The 14,889-nt window shown below is 39.3% G+C and overlaps 1 protein-coding gene across 1 annotated transcript in view; it reads left to right on the top strand.

Moving 5' to 3' along the window:
• LOC140227660 (uncharacterized) overlaps positions 1–14,889 on the top strand; it is a 332,196-nt gene that overhangs the window by 89,123 nt on the left and 228,184 nt on the right. Inside the window, exon 2 of the mRNA XM_072308076.1 lies at positions 10,157–10,264. Within this exon, the coding sequence (XP_072164177.1) occupies positions 10,157–10,264 (108 nt within the window). The remainder of the gene's footprint in view (positions 1–10,156; positions 10,265–14,889) is intronic.

The following is a 14,889-nucleotide window of genomic DNA, read 5'->3' as shown; positions in this document are numbered from 1 at the left end:
AAGTGCTATACGACTGCCAAAATGTTTTGTAACATTGTATTATTGCAGAGCTGTAAAAATAGTAGCTAATCAATTTGCAGTCATACCAGCTGTAAGGAAAACATCTATTGTGGATGTGATGTAGAACTATAAAAGCAGTAACCTCAAGGTTAAGATATGTGAAACTCAGAGCAAAATCACAAATGGTAGGTTTGGGCCATTTTAGAAAATGTGAGCAGATTGCACCCTTGTGAGAAATACAGACCATGAAATGCACACAGTGATAGGTTTACTTTTCAAACTGCAGCATCAAAGTTACAGGGAATTGATTTCTGTTCTCCGGATGCCCTCTCTGGTTACCATGGAAACACCTTACTTTGCCCTTGACTGATTTGATGGAGCTGTTATGTTTCCACAGCTTCCTGTGTGAACCCCATTGGGTGGAAAAAACTCGGGTGATCAGAGCTATCTGGCATAGATGTAGACATCAAACAGTGTGTTGTTAATGATTCCATGGTGTTTGCTAGTTTATGACGAACTAGGGTTTTGTGTGTTAGTATCGGCTGTTAGCTCGAATGTATGGACATGATTTAGAGATTGTGTTTGTTTCTTTTTTCCATGTAATATATCATGTGATGATTTTATAATTTTTGCATTTATATCAAAACAGGATTATGTTATATGTATATTTTTTTGTTTGTTTTGATAAAAAACATTTCACTTTCATATACAATTTGTACATTTCTGTTGAGAAAATACAGAGTCTGAAATATAAACTGCTTATTTGTGTTGATGATTCCTGTCCGAAAGTAATCATGAGGGAGAGATAGTAAACGCTGGATGTGTTGACATATTTCCAGCTGGATGAGACATGAGGAAATTGTCCTGGAAGAGGATCTTTTTGTTGACCCCAAAGAGGTTTCTGCCAAACCTACTAGAAGATTAATGTCCAGATCCCCCTATCCAGCATTCAGAGTTCCTCATCCATAGATAATATGCTTAAAGGCGATGAGTGGTTGAAAAGGCAGATCGACTTCTGCCATTTTGTGGATACCAAAAGCGTTGACAAAGGAATGGAGGAGGTTTCGACTGGCTTTTCAAAGATTTCAGAGGATTATTACTGAAAGAAAACTCCTTTCAAGGGGCGGTGTATTGGACGTACGCCTCCTCGCTGGTGTGTTGCATTGTATGGGGGACTAGCGTCTGAATATCCCTGAGTTGGGTTTTTTGCTGCTAAGGTTTCATAATGGAGGTTAGTGTTGAGACATTTCGAGGAGAAAGATGTACATGTGGGGCTTTGGAGTTGATTAAGCTGATGAACTTAAGTGAGGAAATGTCTGAAATTCAAAGGAGTTGTCATGAGAATGGTGACACTAACTTTACAACCGTATTTAATCACTCTAGCACCACTTTGGAGTACTTTTAGAAGTCATTTACCAAAAAAAGACTGGCATTTATAAATAATTAATGCCTCTCACACGTTGCAAGAGGAAACAAATTCAGTTTTGACTTGAAGAAGATGAGTCAATTCTTTTGTTTTTATTTTTGCCTCGAGTAGGGAGGCAAGATCTTGAGAGATATGCTTTCACTTTCTACAAGATAGCATTATTATATGCCATAATGATTTGAAAGCGATTGGTAAGGATGCGTAGCCAGATAATGCACCCTCTGCTCCAATTAAAGACAGAGATAGAAACTACTCATATAATTTGAGAATGCGAGTGTCAATCTGCCTGTGCTTCGCTGTGAGGTAGGCTATTATTTCATTCCTGCCAGTAAGAGCTGGCCATGAGGTCTCTAGGTGTAGCTGACAATGACTTGGTGAAAAACGCATTGTCCGATCACCCCCATCATTCTCCTGACACATAAACAAAAACTTGTGAGGACCATGACCTTGCATCACCCCTCCCCTCTGGGCCCAGTGTGAGTTTCCTGCTCCGGAACGTGATCAGCTCTTGCCCGGTGAACTTGGGATGGGAGAAGGGAGTCTGTAGACTGTTTGGGGCATCCTCCAAGAATCTTTGTACCCTCCTCCCCCCCCCCTTTCCCTCTGGCATGAATCATCAGTACATACAGTACCTAGACTTGTCCCACTTTGTCTAGGGTTCACATGACCTCCAAGTCACTGTAAGAGGACCAGAGTTCTATAATTTGTGCTCAAGTTTGATGCGATGACCTTCCGGAAAAGGGAAGTGAGGTGTATGGATTCATTGCTATAAAGCACCCATGCATGGCCACTGTCATGTTACATGGCTGCGGTCTGGTAGTACTGTGACACCAAATTTTGTGCAATGTGATGACAATTTGGGGTGGGCAGAAAGGGAGTAGATTGTGATCTGGTAGTTTTATCAAATTAGATGCAGCAGAATAAAATGGTATCATGCATGTATGTGTTCATGTTTGATTCCAGTTATTCATGCACTACCAAGTAATTCATGTTTTGCCTCATCTTAAACACATCTGAAAGACTCATCACGATTTTTTTTTTTGTGTGTGTGTGTGTGTGTGTGCATGGGAGCCAACGGGAGAACTGTGAAACGAAGTGTGCGAAAGAAATCACATGCAACATTGTAATTGCTCAATGTCAAAACCAAAGGTGATGCAATCTAGAATACGTCAAGAGTCATTTTGAATCCATTCGTCATCTTCATTATGATGATTTTGTTGTGGGGGTTCAAGACAGACCCAGAATGGAGGGTCTTCTCATGTTAACCAAGTCATGCTCTCTGGTTTGCTCTGATGATGATGCTGCTGCTGTACATCATGAAGCCAAGCTTCATCAATCATTTTTCAGTCATTTTTTGTCCTGCTGACATTAATTTTGAACGTCGACAGTTTCACACAGAAATGTTGCCTGAATTTTGCTGCCTTTCATCATCAATTTAACGGCTCGGGTTTCCAAGCCTACATCCTGAAAAAAAAAAAAAGACTTCTTGCAATTGACTGCAACAGGAGACGCTCTGGCAACTGTCTTGCAGAAACCTGGAATGAATTCTACTTGCCATTTCTCCATTTGAATCGTTTTGCCAAAAATAACATTCTGCCAGTGGGAATCAGATTTATATATTTTTCTTTTTTGTTTCTCCTGGTGTGTATACATGTCTTCAATGAGAAGTGTAGATCACGAGCAACAAAGGCCTAATTTTAGCACAAAAAAAGGGGTGGGGAGGTGAGATAAAACACACAGATTGATCAAGACGAGTCCTATCAGGTTGCTTCAGTCATGTGCTTGTCTTGCATAATCCTGGGGATCTTTTTTGTGTGACATGTTCATTCCTGGCAGGACACAAATTTCTGCACAAATGGATTATATAAATGCAAGACAGTTCGCTTCCTGTTCTTGGCTGGCCATGATTGTCCACTATTTCTTAGTCTCTCTCGATCGCACATGATCTTTGTCATGGAAACAAGTGTTTTTTGTTCTCGCTGATTCCCTCGCGGCGTTTGGATGAGGTGCTCGGTGACTTAGCGCTCAGCTTTCGTCTGGGCGACTCATTTGTGGCATTGCTCGCCAGCAAACCCGTCGTGCAGGGAATTACTTGGGACTTGATTGATGTGGAAGTGCATGAAAAGCATGTAGGCCCTTTGTGAGAAATCGTTTCCCGGAATTTATGGCGGAATACTACACTCTCCTTCTCCAGGAAAGATGCAAAAATAGCAACAGATTGAACATTTTTTTTTTATTGTTCCTTTTGTAATCTCTAAAGACATCTGCAGTGACATTGCATTATCTTTATCAAAGATAAATTCAACATAGGTTATGATCATTCTTCTGAGGCAGAAAATCATAAAGCTGAAACTACCTCCTGCCCTGTAGCAAGAATTTTGTCTTTCCATTTAATCAAACAACCATATAGGCCCTAGTAATTCTGTGAAATTGATTATAATGGGATTGAATTCATGCCAGATATCAACCACGCAATGCAGACAGACATGTGTTTCCTTACTTTCAGGCAGCGTTCACACTCATTATCAGGAAGGATCAAGGAGGATTGATATTAGACTGAAATTGCATTGACCCCCTGACCCTTAGGGACACGATGGGTCAGTGCAGGGGATGGACAGGGTTGATGGGAAGGTTTCGAGTGAGTAATTTTGCAGCGTTCCTCTCCCAGTGCGAAAATGACAGAAGCTGCTGTTTGTTTTGGAGAGTGTTTTGCCAGAGGATTTGTGCCTCAGTGGCCAGTAGTCGGGTATCATATGTGGGATTGTTTTCAGGTGCACAGGTCTACCGACCTTTGAAGATAATAGCAAATTATGACATTCCTAATTGTAAAGGTTAGCACAAAGTTTTAAACTTTAATCATCAAGTGATGGGAATTTCCTCAAAAGTTCAGTTGAAAAGATTAGGTGTCATGTGGACACATGTCGTAGTTTAGAACTGCAAGCTAATCACTGAATTGTCAAACTTTGAAGATTATCAACATCATGTGAACCTAACTGGAGTATCGAGAGGAAGAGCAAGTTATCTTTGTCGTGTGTGTGTGAAATATGTGATCCTATTTCCTACTATATGATGAGTTGGTAATAATGTGAATCCACCTTTGCTAATATCAGATTTTCATGCTCATATTTGACTTGATTTTTAACAAAAGGAATTTTGTTGCCAAGTTGAGGTCAGCTGAGCAGTGAAGAAGGACGTTTACCTTATTCATGTAAGGGGGGGGGGGGATTTCCAGGCAAAAAAAAAATTATTGTGAAAAGGCGAAGACCGGTGTGCGTATGGCTATGTGATATTTGAACAGCTTTTACAGTGGGTGTGCTACATAAAGACTTGTTTTTGAGGAGTGATAATAAAGGAAAGAAATTGATATTGAAACTGGTCAATTTTGAGGCACACCTACTGTGGAATCAAGTAATTTCCTTTCAACAAATCTATCTTTTGACCAGTACGTAGATTCAGTGGGAACATTTCCTGGAAGCGTGCTTCACTTCTATGTAAGCAATTATCCCTCTCTCTGGCGAATGACCACTACGAGTAAAGGGCTGTGAAGAATGCAGAGCTGGGAGGTATTCAACATTAATTCATTATACCACTGTGCAGAGGGAAATGAATGAAGCCGTGGGCTGATGCATTGTGGTAGGGTATTAATGATCTAAAGTGAATTAGACAAATCAGCTTTGGAGCAGTCCTTTTTCCCCTTGTGGCAGTGTTGAAGAAAAAGAGTACACTGGAAGCTGAGGATGCAATTTCTTTAACAAGTGCAGTTCATGTGCAAGACCAGTCATTACACACAGTCCCTGTACCATACTTATCAAAAGGTAACTCTAGACTGTATTCATGTTGGCTTTCACAAGTAGAGTAAATTAGGCACGCAGAATGTTCACGTGCTCTTTGTTTCATTAAAACAGACATGAAAAGATTAGAGAATTATATTGAACTTGAAGTTTTCATATTTTCCATCAAATCTTGTTATTAGTCACAACCTCACATGCAAAATTACAATAGGTGATGACATCATTAGCTCACAACTCTCCTGGTGGTTTATATCCCAAAATATCAAGCTTACATTCTCTTAAGTAAATGATTTACCAAATACAAATGCTTCCCCCCTCAGTGCCCTAATTGCTAGATTTTTTTTTAAAATGATACTACAATGATTTGATTTGTTGATACACATTATTCTCTTGATTTCATATGGTGATATCATCACTTTCTCCTAAAAACCTTTATCAAAGCCAAAGTGCACATGGCATGAAATTGTATGCAATGCTTTGGAAATTGTGGGGCTGGGCCTGTTGGCCACACTACATGCATACAGGGAAATTGGAAGACAGCTTTGTTTCTTTGTGTATTATTATCCATCTCCTCAAGAATGTAGCAATGTTGAGACATACCTCTCCCCCCCCCCCCCCTTCATCTTGACCTTTGCCTGAGAGGGAGGCTTGGAAGTTAGACAGAATCCATCTTCCAGAAGGAATTTGTCTTTACACGCTGGAAGAGAAATTTATGGCAATGTTTCGTGCTCTGACCTTGTATCAGGTGCATTAGGTCTAATTAACTATGTAGGGACTGGAACATAGAGGTGTACAGTTTGGTGATTTACAGAATCTGGAATTGGAATGACATGAACCAGTGTGTTTTATGGTTGTCGATCATGATTTATGATTGGACAGTAACTTAAGGGGTGACAGGGTCAGTTTCCTCCCCCATACCCTCCACCCCCCCCCCCCTCCCAAGAAAAATCATTATGGGGTTGATTTATTAAACACAATCGTGAAATCATTTTAGGCTTCTCTAGCGTCATATTTTGTGCTGTGCAGAACCTTGTCACATGTTCCAAAATGTTTGTAAGGGCTTGAACAGTTTGTTGGACAAAAGATGTCTTTTTTTTTTTCTTTGTTTTGCTTATTACAGATTTATTACAAGTATTTTTGTTCATTTATCTGTCTGGGTTGGAATAAAGAGAATGAATTCTTGTTTGTGCAGTCCTGTCTTCATTTTTTTTTTCTGTCTGGTGTTGTATGTTGACTCTTTCCTGTTTCTATAATCCCTTTATTCATAGGGAGCATAATGAGTTTTATGTATATTTGTTTACTTATGATTGTAACCCCCCCCCCCCCCAACTCACACACACTTGAAATCAATAACATTAGGGTTCAGAAAGCTGGTGACATATTGGTGTCTGCAAACATGTATTCTTTGATTGTTAGAGTCAACATTTGATCTTTCAGCGTGGGAGGGGTGCTGTGGATAAACATGTTCCATGAAAGCATGGGCCTACATGTTATTCATACTCTTTTTTTTTTCTTTTTTTCAACCCATTGATGAATCCTCATGATATCGAAAATGTCATTCTGCCTCGTGTAGAGATACTGGAAAGTCATAATCTGCTTGTGTACACATGCGATGTCATGCCGATGAGCATTTCAACTTGCTCGCATTTCTTTCCTCACCAAATGGACATTATATGAGGAACTCAAGCTTGACGTTCCACTGAACAAAGATGCTGTTCCATGTATTATTCAGCAGACAGCTTACAGTAGCTTCTCTATGATGTTGTAAATCTGTATTGCAGGCACGCAGTTCAGCTGGCACGTCCGTGTTTACGTTTTTTTCTTACACGACCTATTGTGTGAACACAGCCAAACAATTGCTCCGTGATCACGTATGAAGTAAAGTTTGCCTTGTGAATATATATCAATGTTTTTTGGAAGTGATCGAGTGGCCCGAAGTAGTTTCTGTCAGGTGTCATTAGGACATAGGATGCAACACAAGAAACAAAAGGGGTCATTAGACATGGGATGTAATGCAAAAAACAAAAGGGATCATTAGACATAGAATGCAACACAAGAAACAATAGGTGTCCATTTCTTGATTGTCAGGAATAAGTGATATCTGATTTTACTGTACCAGTATTCCAAGTATAGATTTACTCGTAGATGTCTGGCAAAGTTGTGCAGCTTCAGAACATAATACTCTGTGATGTCAGTGAGCTTTTTAAATCAACTAGAATCAAAGACCAGGTTTTCATCATTGGGTTCTGCTATTGACTGAGATGAATAAAAAGGAGGAGGAGGAGGAGGAGGAGGAGATTGAGGGAAACATAGGAGAAAAATGTTTGAAGAAGAAAGAAAAAAGGAGAAGACAATGGAAAACGTGACGACGACTTTGTGCTCAGCTTCCTGAATGAGATGCGTGACATTTTGAGCTGCCGAGTCCTGGCAGCAAAATTTTTTTGTTTTTGCTGACATCACGGGGCAAACTCTGGACGTTGCCGGGGACTGATGGATGACGAAGGGGACCCCAGAGTGGACTGTCCTGGGGCAACGCATCCTCCCGACAGGACAAGAGAACGTTGAACTCATCCCCAAGATTTCTCCAATCCGTGGACTGACGACTTGCTGCCCGTCTGTCCGGCTATGAGCGAAATTGCTACATGGGTCCCGGGGTCCTGGAGATAGTGGCAAGAACAACATTTGGCTTTAGTTCTGTTCCCCCCCCCCCCTCCCCCTTCTAAATCTTCTGTCTCAATCTATCTCTCCTTCTCTCCTTCTTTCTTGGTGGGGAGGGGGGGGGGGGGGGAAGGGAGCATGTGATGGTTTGGGAATATGAAAATTGTTCCCGGCAGGAGCATCAATGTAGACAAGTAATTGTGGTGATGGATGTTCTGCATTTTCCAGACCCATTGTGTTATGCTTCAGTGGTGGTGGTGGGGGGGGGGGGGGGTGGTCAACTACATTGGCAGACAGCTGGTTTTATTGCAGCGCAGGGAAGAGTGCAAAATGTTATAAAGAGAGTTGGGAAGGATAGCATAAGCCTGTAAATTAGTATCAGGGAACAGCTATACTATTTTCAAACCTGCATTGATACACTGATAGTTATTGCATTAGTCCAATCAGTAAATGGATCATTTAAAACATTTTGAAATGAGTCCTAATCTCTGTCAGATTATCACATGCTTTATGGTGGGGGGTCCTCTTGTGCGGAGGGCATCATAGTACTCCACTACAGTGTAGTCTGCAAAATATTGTGTGTATGGTATGTGAAAGTAGCATGAAGAGTACAGTGAGATGTGGCTTTGTGGTCGTACAGACATGCAGCTGACAATGGATGCTGATTGTGGTCTACATAATGTGATTGGGGGGGGGGGACGGGGGACTGGGGCACATACCTCCCTTTCTCTTGTCAGTGAATTGTATGACTTCGGGGGGGGGGGGGCATTCATCAGCCCCCTCCTACCACTCATTCATTATTTCACAGACAAGAACAGGTCGATGCCCTCCGATGAAGAAGGAAAGGGGATGGGTGTTGGTGGTTCTTGTTTGGTTGGTGTCCTGCCCTGCTATCGACTGAGACATAATTGACTCAGGATTGCCTATTAGTGTGGCCTCTGTTAATATGGCTGAAATAGGTGTGAAGTCTTATTGGTGTGTGATTGGTATGTGATAGAAAGACTATATTGAGTGTAGATGATATGTGATGATACTCTAAGGTAATTGACTTGACTAACTGGACTGACTGATCAATACTTCCTCATCCTTACCTTACTTGGATTATCAATTAACTGATGCTTTATATGTGATGTGTTAGTTATTTTAGTATCTGAGAGATTAATTACATAGTGTCAACCATTACAAGTTCACTGCGTATAGCTTGGAAATATGAAATATTTGCATATATGTAAAAATCAGTCTCTTCTATAAGATGGTGGATAGAAATTAAACGTGTGACAAAGAAGAAAATGAGAACTGACATTCTTCTGAAACAATCACAACTACCAAACATGCAATTTCCATGTGTTGTAGATAAGTTGCAGCTAGGGTCTGAATTGAAGAGACTGCATACTGAGTGGCAGTATAGGTCAATACTCAAGAGCTGTGTCTGGGGAAATTACGGCTAATGTGTGACTAATACGTGCAGAGTTTCTAATCATGGCACAATACATTCAGCAAACACATCTCCTATTGATTTGAATGTAATTTGTCTTCCGCTGTTTGAGATGCCCCGAAAAAAAAAAGATAATACATGCTCTTCTCTCCCTCATACAAATTGCAGCAGAGCACTTTTTTTTTTTTTAGGTACACATCTTGTAATGACATTAATCGATCAGGAAGATGTTGTGTGCCTTACAAATCAACCTGGGAAGATTAATTTAGCAAACACCATCTCAATGTCACGCAGATGTCATGTAATCAATTGTGCGGCATTCACATTGTAATTGAAATGATCTTCTCTGTTAACAAACATTAATCAAGTAAAAAAAAAAAAAAAATGCAACTAGTATTTCTGTTTAGGTGCCACACCTCTTTTTTCAAGTGTTGATCTTTCAGTTTAGAGGGATCCTTTATGATAGTTGTTTGCTTTGGTAGTGACAAAAAAAAAGAAGTCTTTATTGTTAATTTACACTTGATGACGTGTGAATATGCTGTGTATTTGTAAAGCAGCTACATTGAAACAGCCAGACTTATTGCAGTTGTATCACTTGTATTGTCATATTCAGTTGAACTTTTTTCCTCCAATGTGGGATGTAACTGACTTTTTCTCTTGCTTTGTTTGATTTTGTCTCACATTTCTGTGGAGAATTTAAGCTTATTGACTGTTATCACACACAAGATTAGTCTATTAATAGGGAAAAATGAATCTTTGAAGTGGATGATTTTGCTCTAGCATTTGTCATCATAGATATGATATTCAACTGTTTCTCCATCTGTGTGTTCCCTTTGCCGCGTGCAGAATGAAGGCAAGACGAAAGGCAAGCAGAAGAGCCGGTCATCTCGGCAGGGTCTGGAGGACAGCACAAACACTGACCGCTCCAGACCGAAGTGGACGGGACGGAAGAAGGTAGGAGAGGACCCGTGGCTGGGACGATGGCTGCGAGTGTGTGTGGAAAGTTGTGATCAAGCGAGGGCAGTGATTATTGCAGCAATGGTATCGCTTGGTGTTGATGATGTGATGAGAGTGAACTGATGACAGCTGCTGGAATGGAATGATCAGTGTACTGTAAAGTGGAAATGTTTGCGGTGCAGAAAATTTTGCGCATTTCTTGGGACCAGAAGCTACAGCAAAAATAAAAGCACACAAATATTTTTGCTTGTTATATATTTCACAAATCAGGGTGTTTATTCCGTGGAATTAAAAACATGCGAAAGTTATCTTACCCATCTGAGCACAAGAAATGACCTGCTTGGGAATATCCACTTTCACGGTAGTTTAGAGATGATGTGATATCGGTGATTGGATATTGGATATTGGTGATTGGTGTCTGGTGATAGGTGTAGAAACAATATTGCTGGTGTTGGGATTTCCTTGCATCTTTGTACATTGCTGGTGATTGTCAGTGTCCATTTCAATAAGTAAGCAGTGATGCTTTAATACAAGACTACCAGTGGCAGTGACAGTGACACAAGATTGTAGTAGCATGTGATAGTTGTTCCTGTGGCAGGAAAGTTGTTGGGAGGATGAATGAAGAAGAAGAAGTGTGGCAGCAAGAGTAGTTGAGATGTGGTGTCTGTGTGTCTGAGTTTGTGGTACTGTTGTAATCACTATTTTATAGCTAATGAATGCTTACATCTTGAAAGTATAGGAAGTGAAAAGCTGCACTTCTTGTGATGGGTCAAGTTGAAGTAGATGAGAGATGTAGTTAAATAGAGATGGCATTCCTGGCTCTGTTGGGATAGTTGTGGCACTTGTCCATGATTTCTCACCATATGTTTGTGGTGTAAGTAGTGGTGGTCAGTTTAGAAACTGTGAATGAGTGATAACTCTTACAACAACACAAATCATTTAGGGGGAAAGAATGTCTTGGTGAATATAATTGTATTGATCTTTCCATGATGTAAAAAAAGAAATATGTTAGCCCCCAAAAAAGGAAACATAACAATCTATTTTGAATTTTAGTTGCTGGATTGGCCGCCGATGTCGAGCCGTGTATACAAACACACCCACATACGTCTAAAATGTATTTGAACACTTGTGGGGAAGCTGTAAGGCAGTGCATTATAACTTAATCTGATTTGCATTTTGATAAAAAAGTGTGTTAAACACAATCATTTCACAACTTTTGTCATAAATATTTTGTCAGATTTTAATGATAAAACTACCAGCGTTCATTTTTGGTTGACTTAAACTCCCCCCTTTTTCCCCCTATCACCTGGAAAAGACTTCCCCATATTAAATCCCTTGAAAATGTTTCCTGAGAGTTTTGGAGGCGAATGAGGGGATGCATAACCTCCAAATGCCATGCCTGATTCCAATCAAGAAGAGTTCCGTAACTGTTTAATCTACTGGCATTCAAATTCTTCCCACTGCTGCAAGGCCATGGTTAGGGGCAAAGTGTCATGAAGGGCACTAACAAGAATGAATATTTAGTACATACACACTTTCATTTTCCAGTACGTTCATGATATATGTGATCAAATTTACATAATACAATTGACAAAAGTAGATAGCCATTTTTTTTTTTTCAATTTGAATGTACATAGTGGAAAATAAATCTGGCATTTCTATGTCCATCCTGCCGCAAAACTCAACTAAGTAATTCAAGGAAGTATATGAATATGCAATACATCAAAGTGAAGCATTCAATGAAATAAAAAAAAAAACGAAAAAAGAACGCAGCAACGCACAAACACAATTTTTTTTTGTTACTAAACTAGCAGAATTGTCTTGAATTGATGTATTTATACAAAGAAAATGAGGCTTTGGAAGGGGCCAACCCTAAGCTGGAAAGCTATCATAAATATATATATTTTTTCATTTTCCTTTTTTGAACACATTATAGAAAACATCTCCTGGAAATGTAATTGGGATGTTATAGATATCAAAGACAGGATGTCTACTTGTTATTGGGAAAACTCCCTTTGTTTTTGAAGCGCTTCCCAGAGGGAAGTGCACTCAAAGAAATAACATGTATTGGTGCTTGTGTGGTTTCAGTCTTCCAGTGTGGCCTCTTTTGCCACTTTTGCTGTAATTTTCATAGAATTGTTTGATAAATTGGAATATTTACTTGTACCAAAACAAAGTGGGCATACACACAGATCCATCATAGATCTAAGGAATTGAGCGAATAGTGTATTAACTGTAGAAAACAGGCCACATTCTTAGATTGCTTCAAGAAAAATATATATATTTTTATTTTTTTCCTCTGTTTTCTTAAAAGCAATTTACTCTGTTGTTTTATTCATTCTTGTTTTTATCTATTTTCCACATAAAAATCAAGACTGCTCTTTTGTTGGACTTCAGAGTTTTTGTATGTGGTATAAAAAAAATTGCTGTGATGGTACAATGAATGAACACCATAGCACTATGAGACCACCAGGCTGGTTAGTTGGTTCCATACGCCATCTAGTTCAAGAACAGTGAAGTGGGCTTCATAGGCATTCTTTATCAAATCATCTCTCGCCACGTTCAAGAAGTTGAGGGTGAAGTTGAAGTTGAAGTTTAATTTCAAGTTTATTTTGTTTGTCTATCCCCAACATGATCATTAGCATGAACCATCTGAATGAATACAAAAGGAAAGAGATATCAACATAAGCAATCAAATTTAGTAAGTTCACACAGAACTCAACCAAGTAGCTCAAGGAAATGTATTAACATGCAATACATCAAGTTGAAACATTAAATGAAATATATCATAAAAACACAAGCACACCTGAATTTTAATTACTCAACTAGCAGAATTGTATTGATAAGTAATCAATTTAGTGTGTATTCAATTTTATGATTTGTTTTTTCTTGTTGTTGGTGAGGGGGTTGACTCATGTGGTAACAAGCCGGTCAACAAATCTTGTGCGAACAAAACATAAAAATGGTGATAACTGATAATAATGAAAATGATGATGAATGATGACAATTATATGAATATGAAAATAATCATAATGGAAATAATAATTTCCATATAAAATAATATCTCTCCCGCTATATGTAGGATAGTAGAGCAGGAAATACAAAATGTACAGGAAGTAATAAATTCTACAAATGCTCATAGTGATCATGGTGGTATTGCACACTCTATACTTTTTTTTTTCCTTTTATAAACCTATTTATCAAACAAACATGTTTACAAAGAAGCTATAAATCTCTCGAAAGAAATTCTGTTGCTAATGAACAGTTCGGGCTGATCTAGTATAATCGCGTTGGACAGGAGCCTGAGAAAAAGCCAGAGTATATTAATTGCTATAGGAAATCTTACCGGAAACTTGATGTAAGTGTGCATAATGTTTGAAAAACATAGACCTGGATGGTCTCTTCCGATTCTGAATTAGCGTTTTCTTTGGCAGCAGATCATCTTGCTTTTTCAGAGCAATATCATTGATTGAAGCATTGACATATATCCTGGAGGCTTCAACCGTATAGAGATGAAAATTTCTTGGAATATGGGGGCTTCGAAACCATCGCAAAAACCTCAACTTTGAACACCTGCCCTTCCACACCCCTCCGTCTAGCTGTCACCCCTAATCTCTCTTGTAGGCGTGGATGGGTCTCGTTAAACAGGGACTGTGCTCATGTTGGCGCCATGTTTTGAAGTCGCCGCTATCATGTTTTGCGAGATGGAAATTGCGGGGACAGGATATGAAATTAGCTTGTCAACTGAGATTCCGCGGCAGAAAGACTCGAGAAAAATTGCGAATCCAGGTGTATTGTGCATTACGTGGTGCCAGCCCTCTGTGTTGGGGTAATGTAGAGTTCTTCCTGCACCCCAAGTTGCCTGGTGTCATAGTCTTGGATTAGATGTTAAAGGGTTAAAACAGCATGATGGCCATATTTCAAAGGACATGTGGGTAGATCTGCAATTATTATAATTTTTTTTTCTAATCGTTGAATTGTTTGTTGATTAGAATAGTCAATCTTTTAGACTCTCCGTTATTATGAACTTTAATGAAAATTTCACACTTCTCCCACTTCCAACTCCCTCTTTTATGAAAGTTTTTATTTTCTTTTTTGAGAAGTGCTTGTTTGGAAATAAATAGTATTGCTGATGAATTTTGGAGATATTTAAATATCGTCATCAGTTATCATGATGGAAAAAGTCTGTATGTATGCCTATTCTTCAAATTGTGTTCTCCTCAGGTACTATAATGAAAGAATTTTACCCAATTGACTTGAACCTAAACCCTAGAGATTAAACTTATTTTACTCTTCAGTCAAAGCGTTGACATTCATTAGTCGAATCAAATATATTAGGTGTAGGAAGAGAATTGAAATTCTGCAAACCTTTCGAGGAAAAGCTGTGGATATGACAATATAATATGATGCAACCAGACATTTTAAAACTGCCTGGCATCTAGCCTAAGGTCCATCCAAGCAAATTCTTGTGTGCAGATGTGAGGTACTTCTGTAAACAGTGATTTGCTGGGGTGGAATGGAGAGTGGAAAAACACCACACAGTCTTGAGGGCAGGCTATCGCTGGAAAGGAGGGTTGTGTGTTCTACTCTGGCTGTGGATGATAACCCACCAGCTCAACCAA

This window comes from Diadema setosum, chromosome 4, assembly GCF_964275005.1.
Source record: "Diadema setosum chromosome 4, eeDiaSeto1, whole genome shotgun sequence".
NCBI lineage: Eukaryota > Metazoa > Echinodermata > Echinoidea > Diadematoida > Diadematidae > Diadema > Diadema setosum.
Note: the sequence above shows the minus strand (reverse complement) of the source record. Positions and strands in the feature narration are given on the sequence as shown.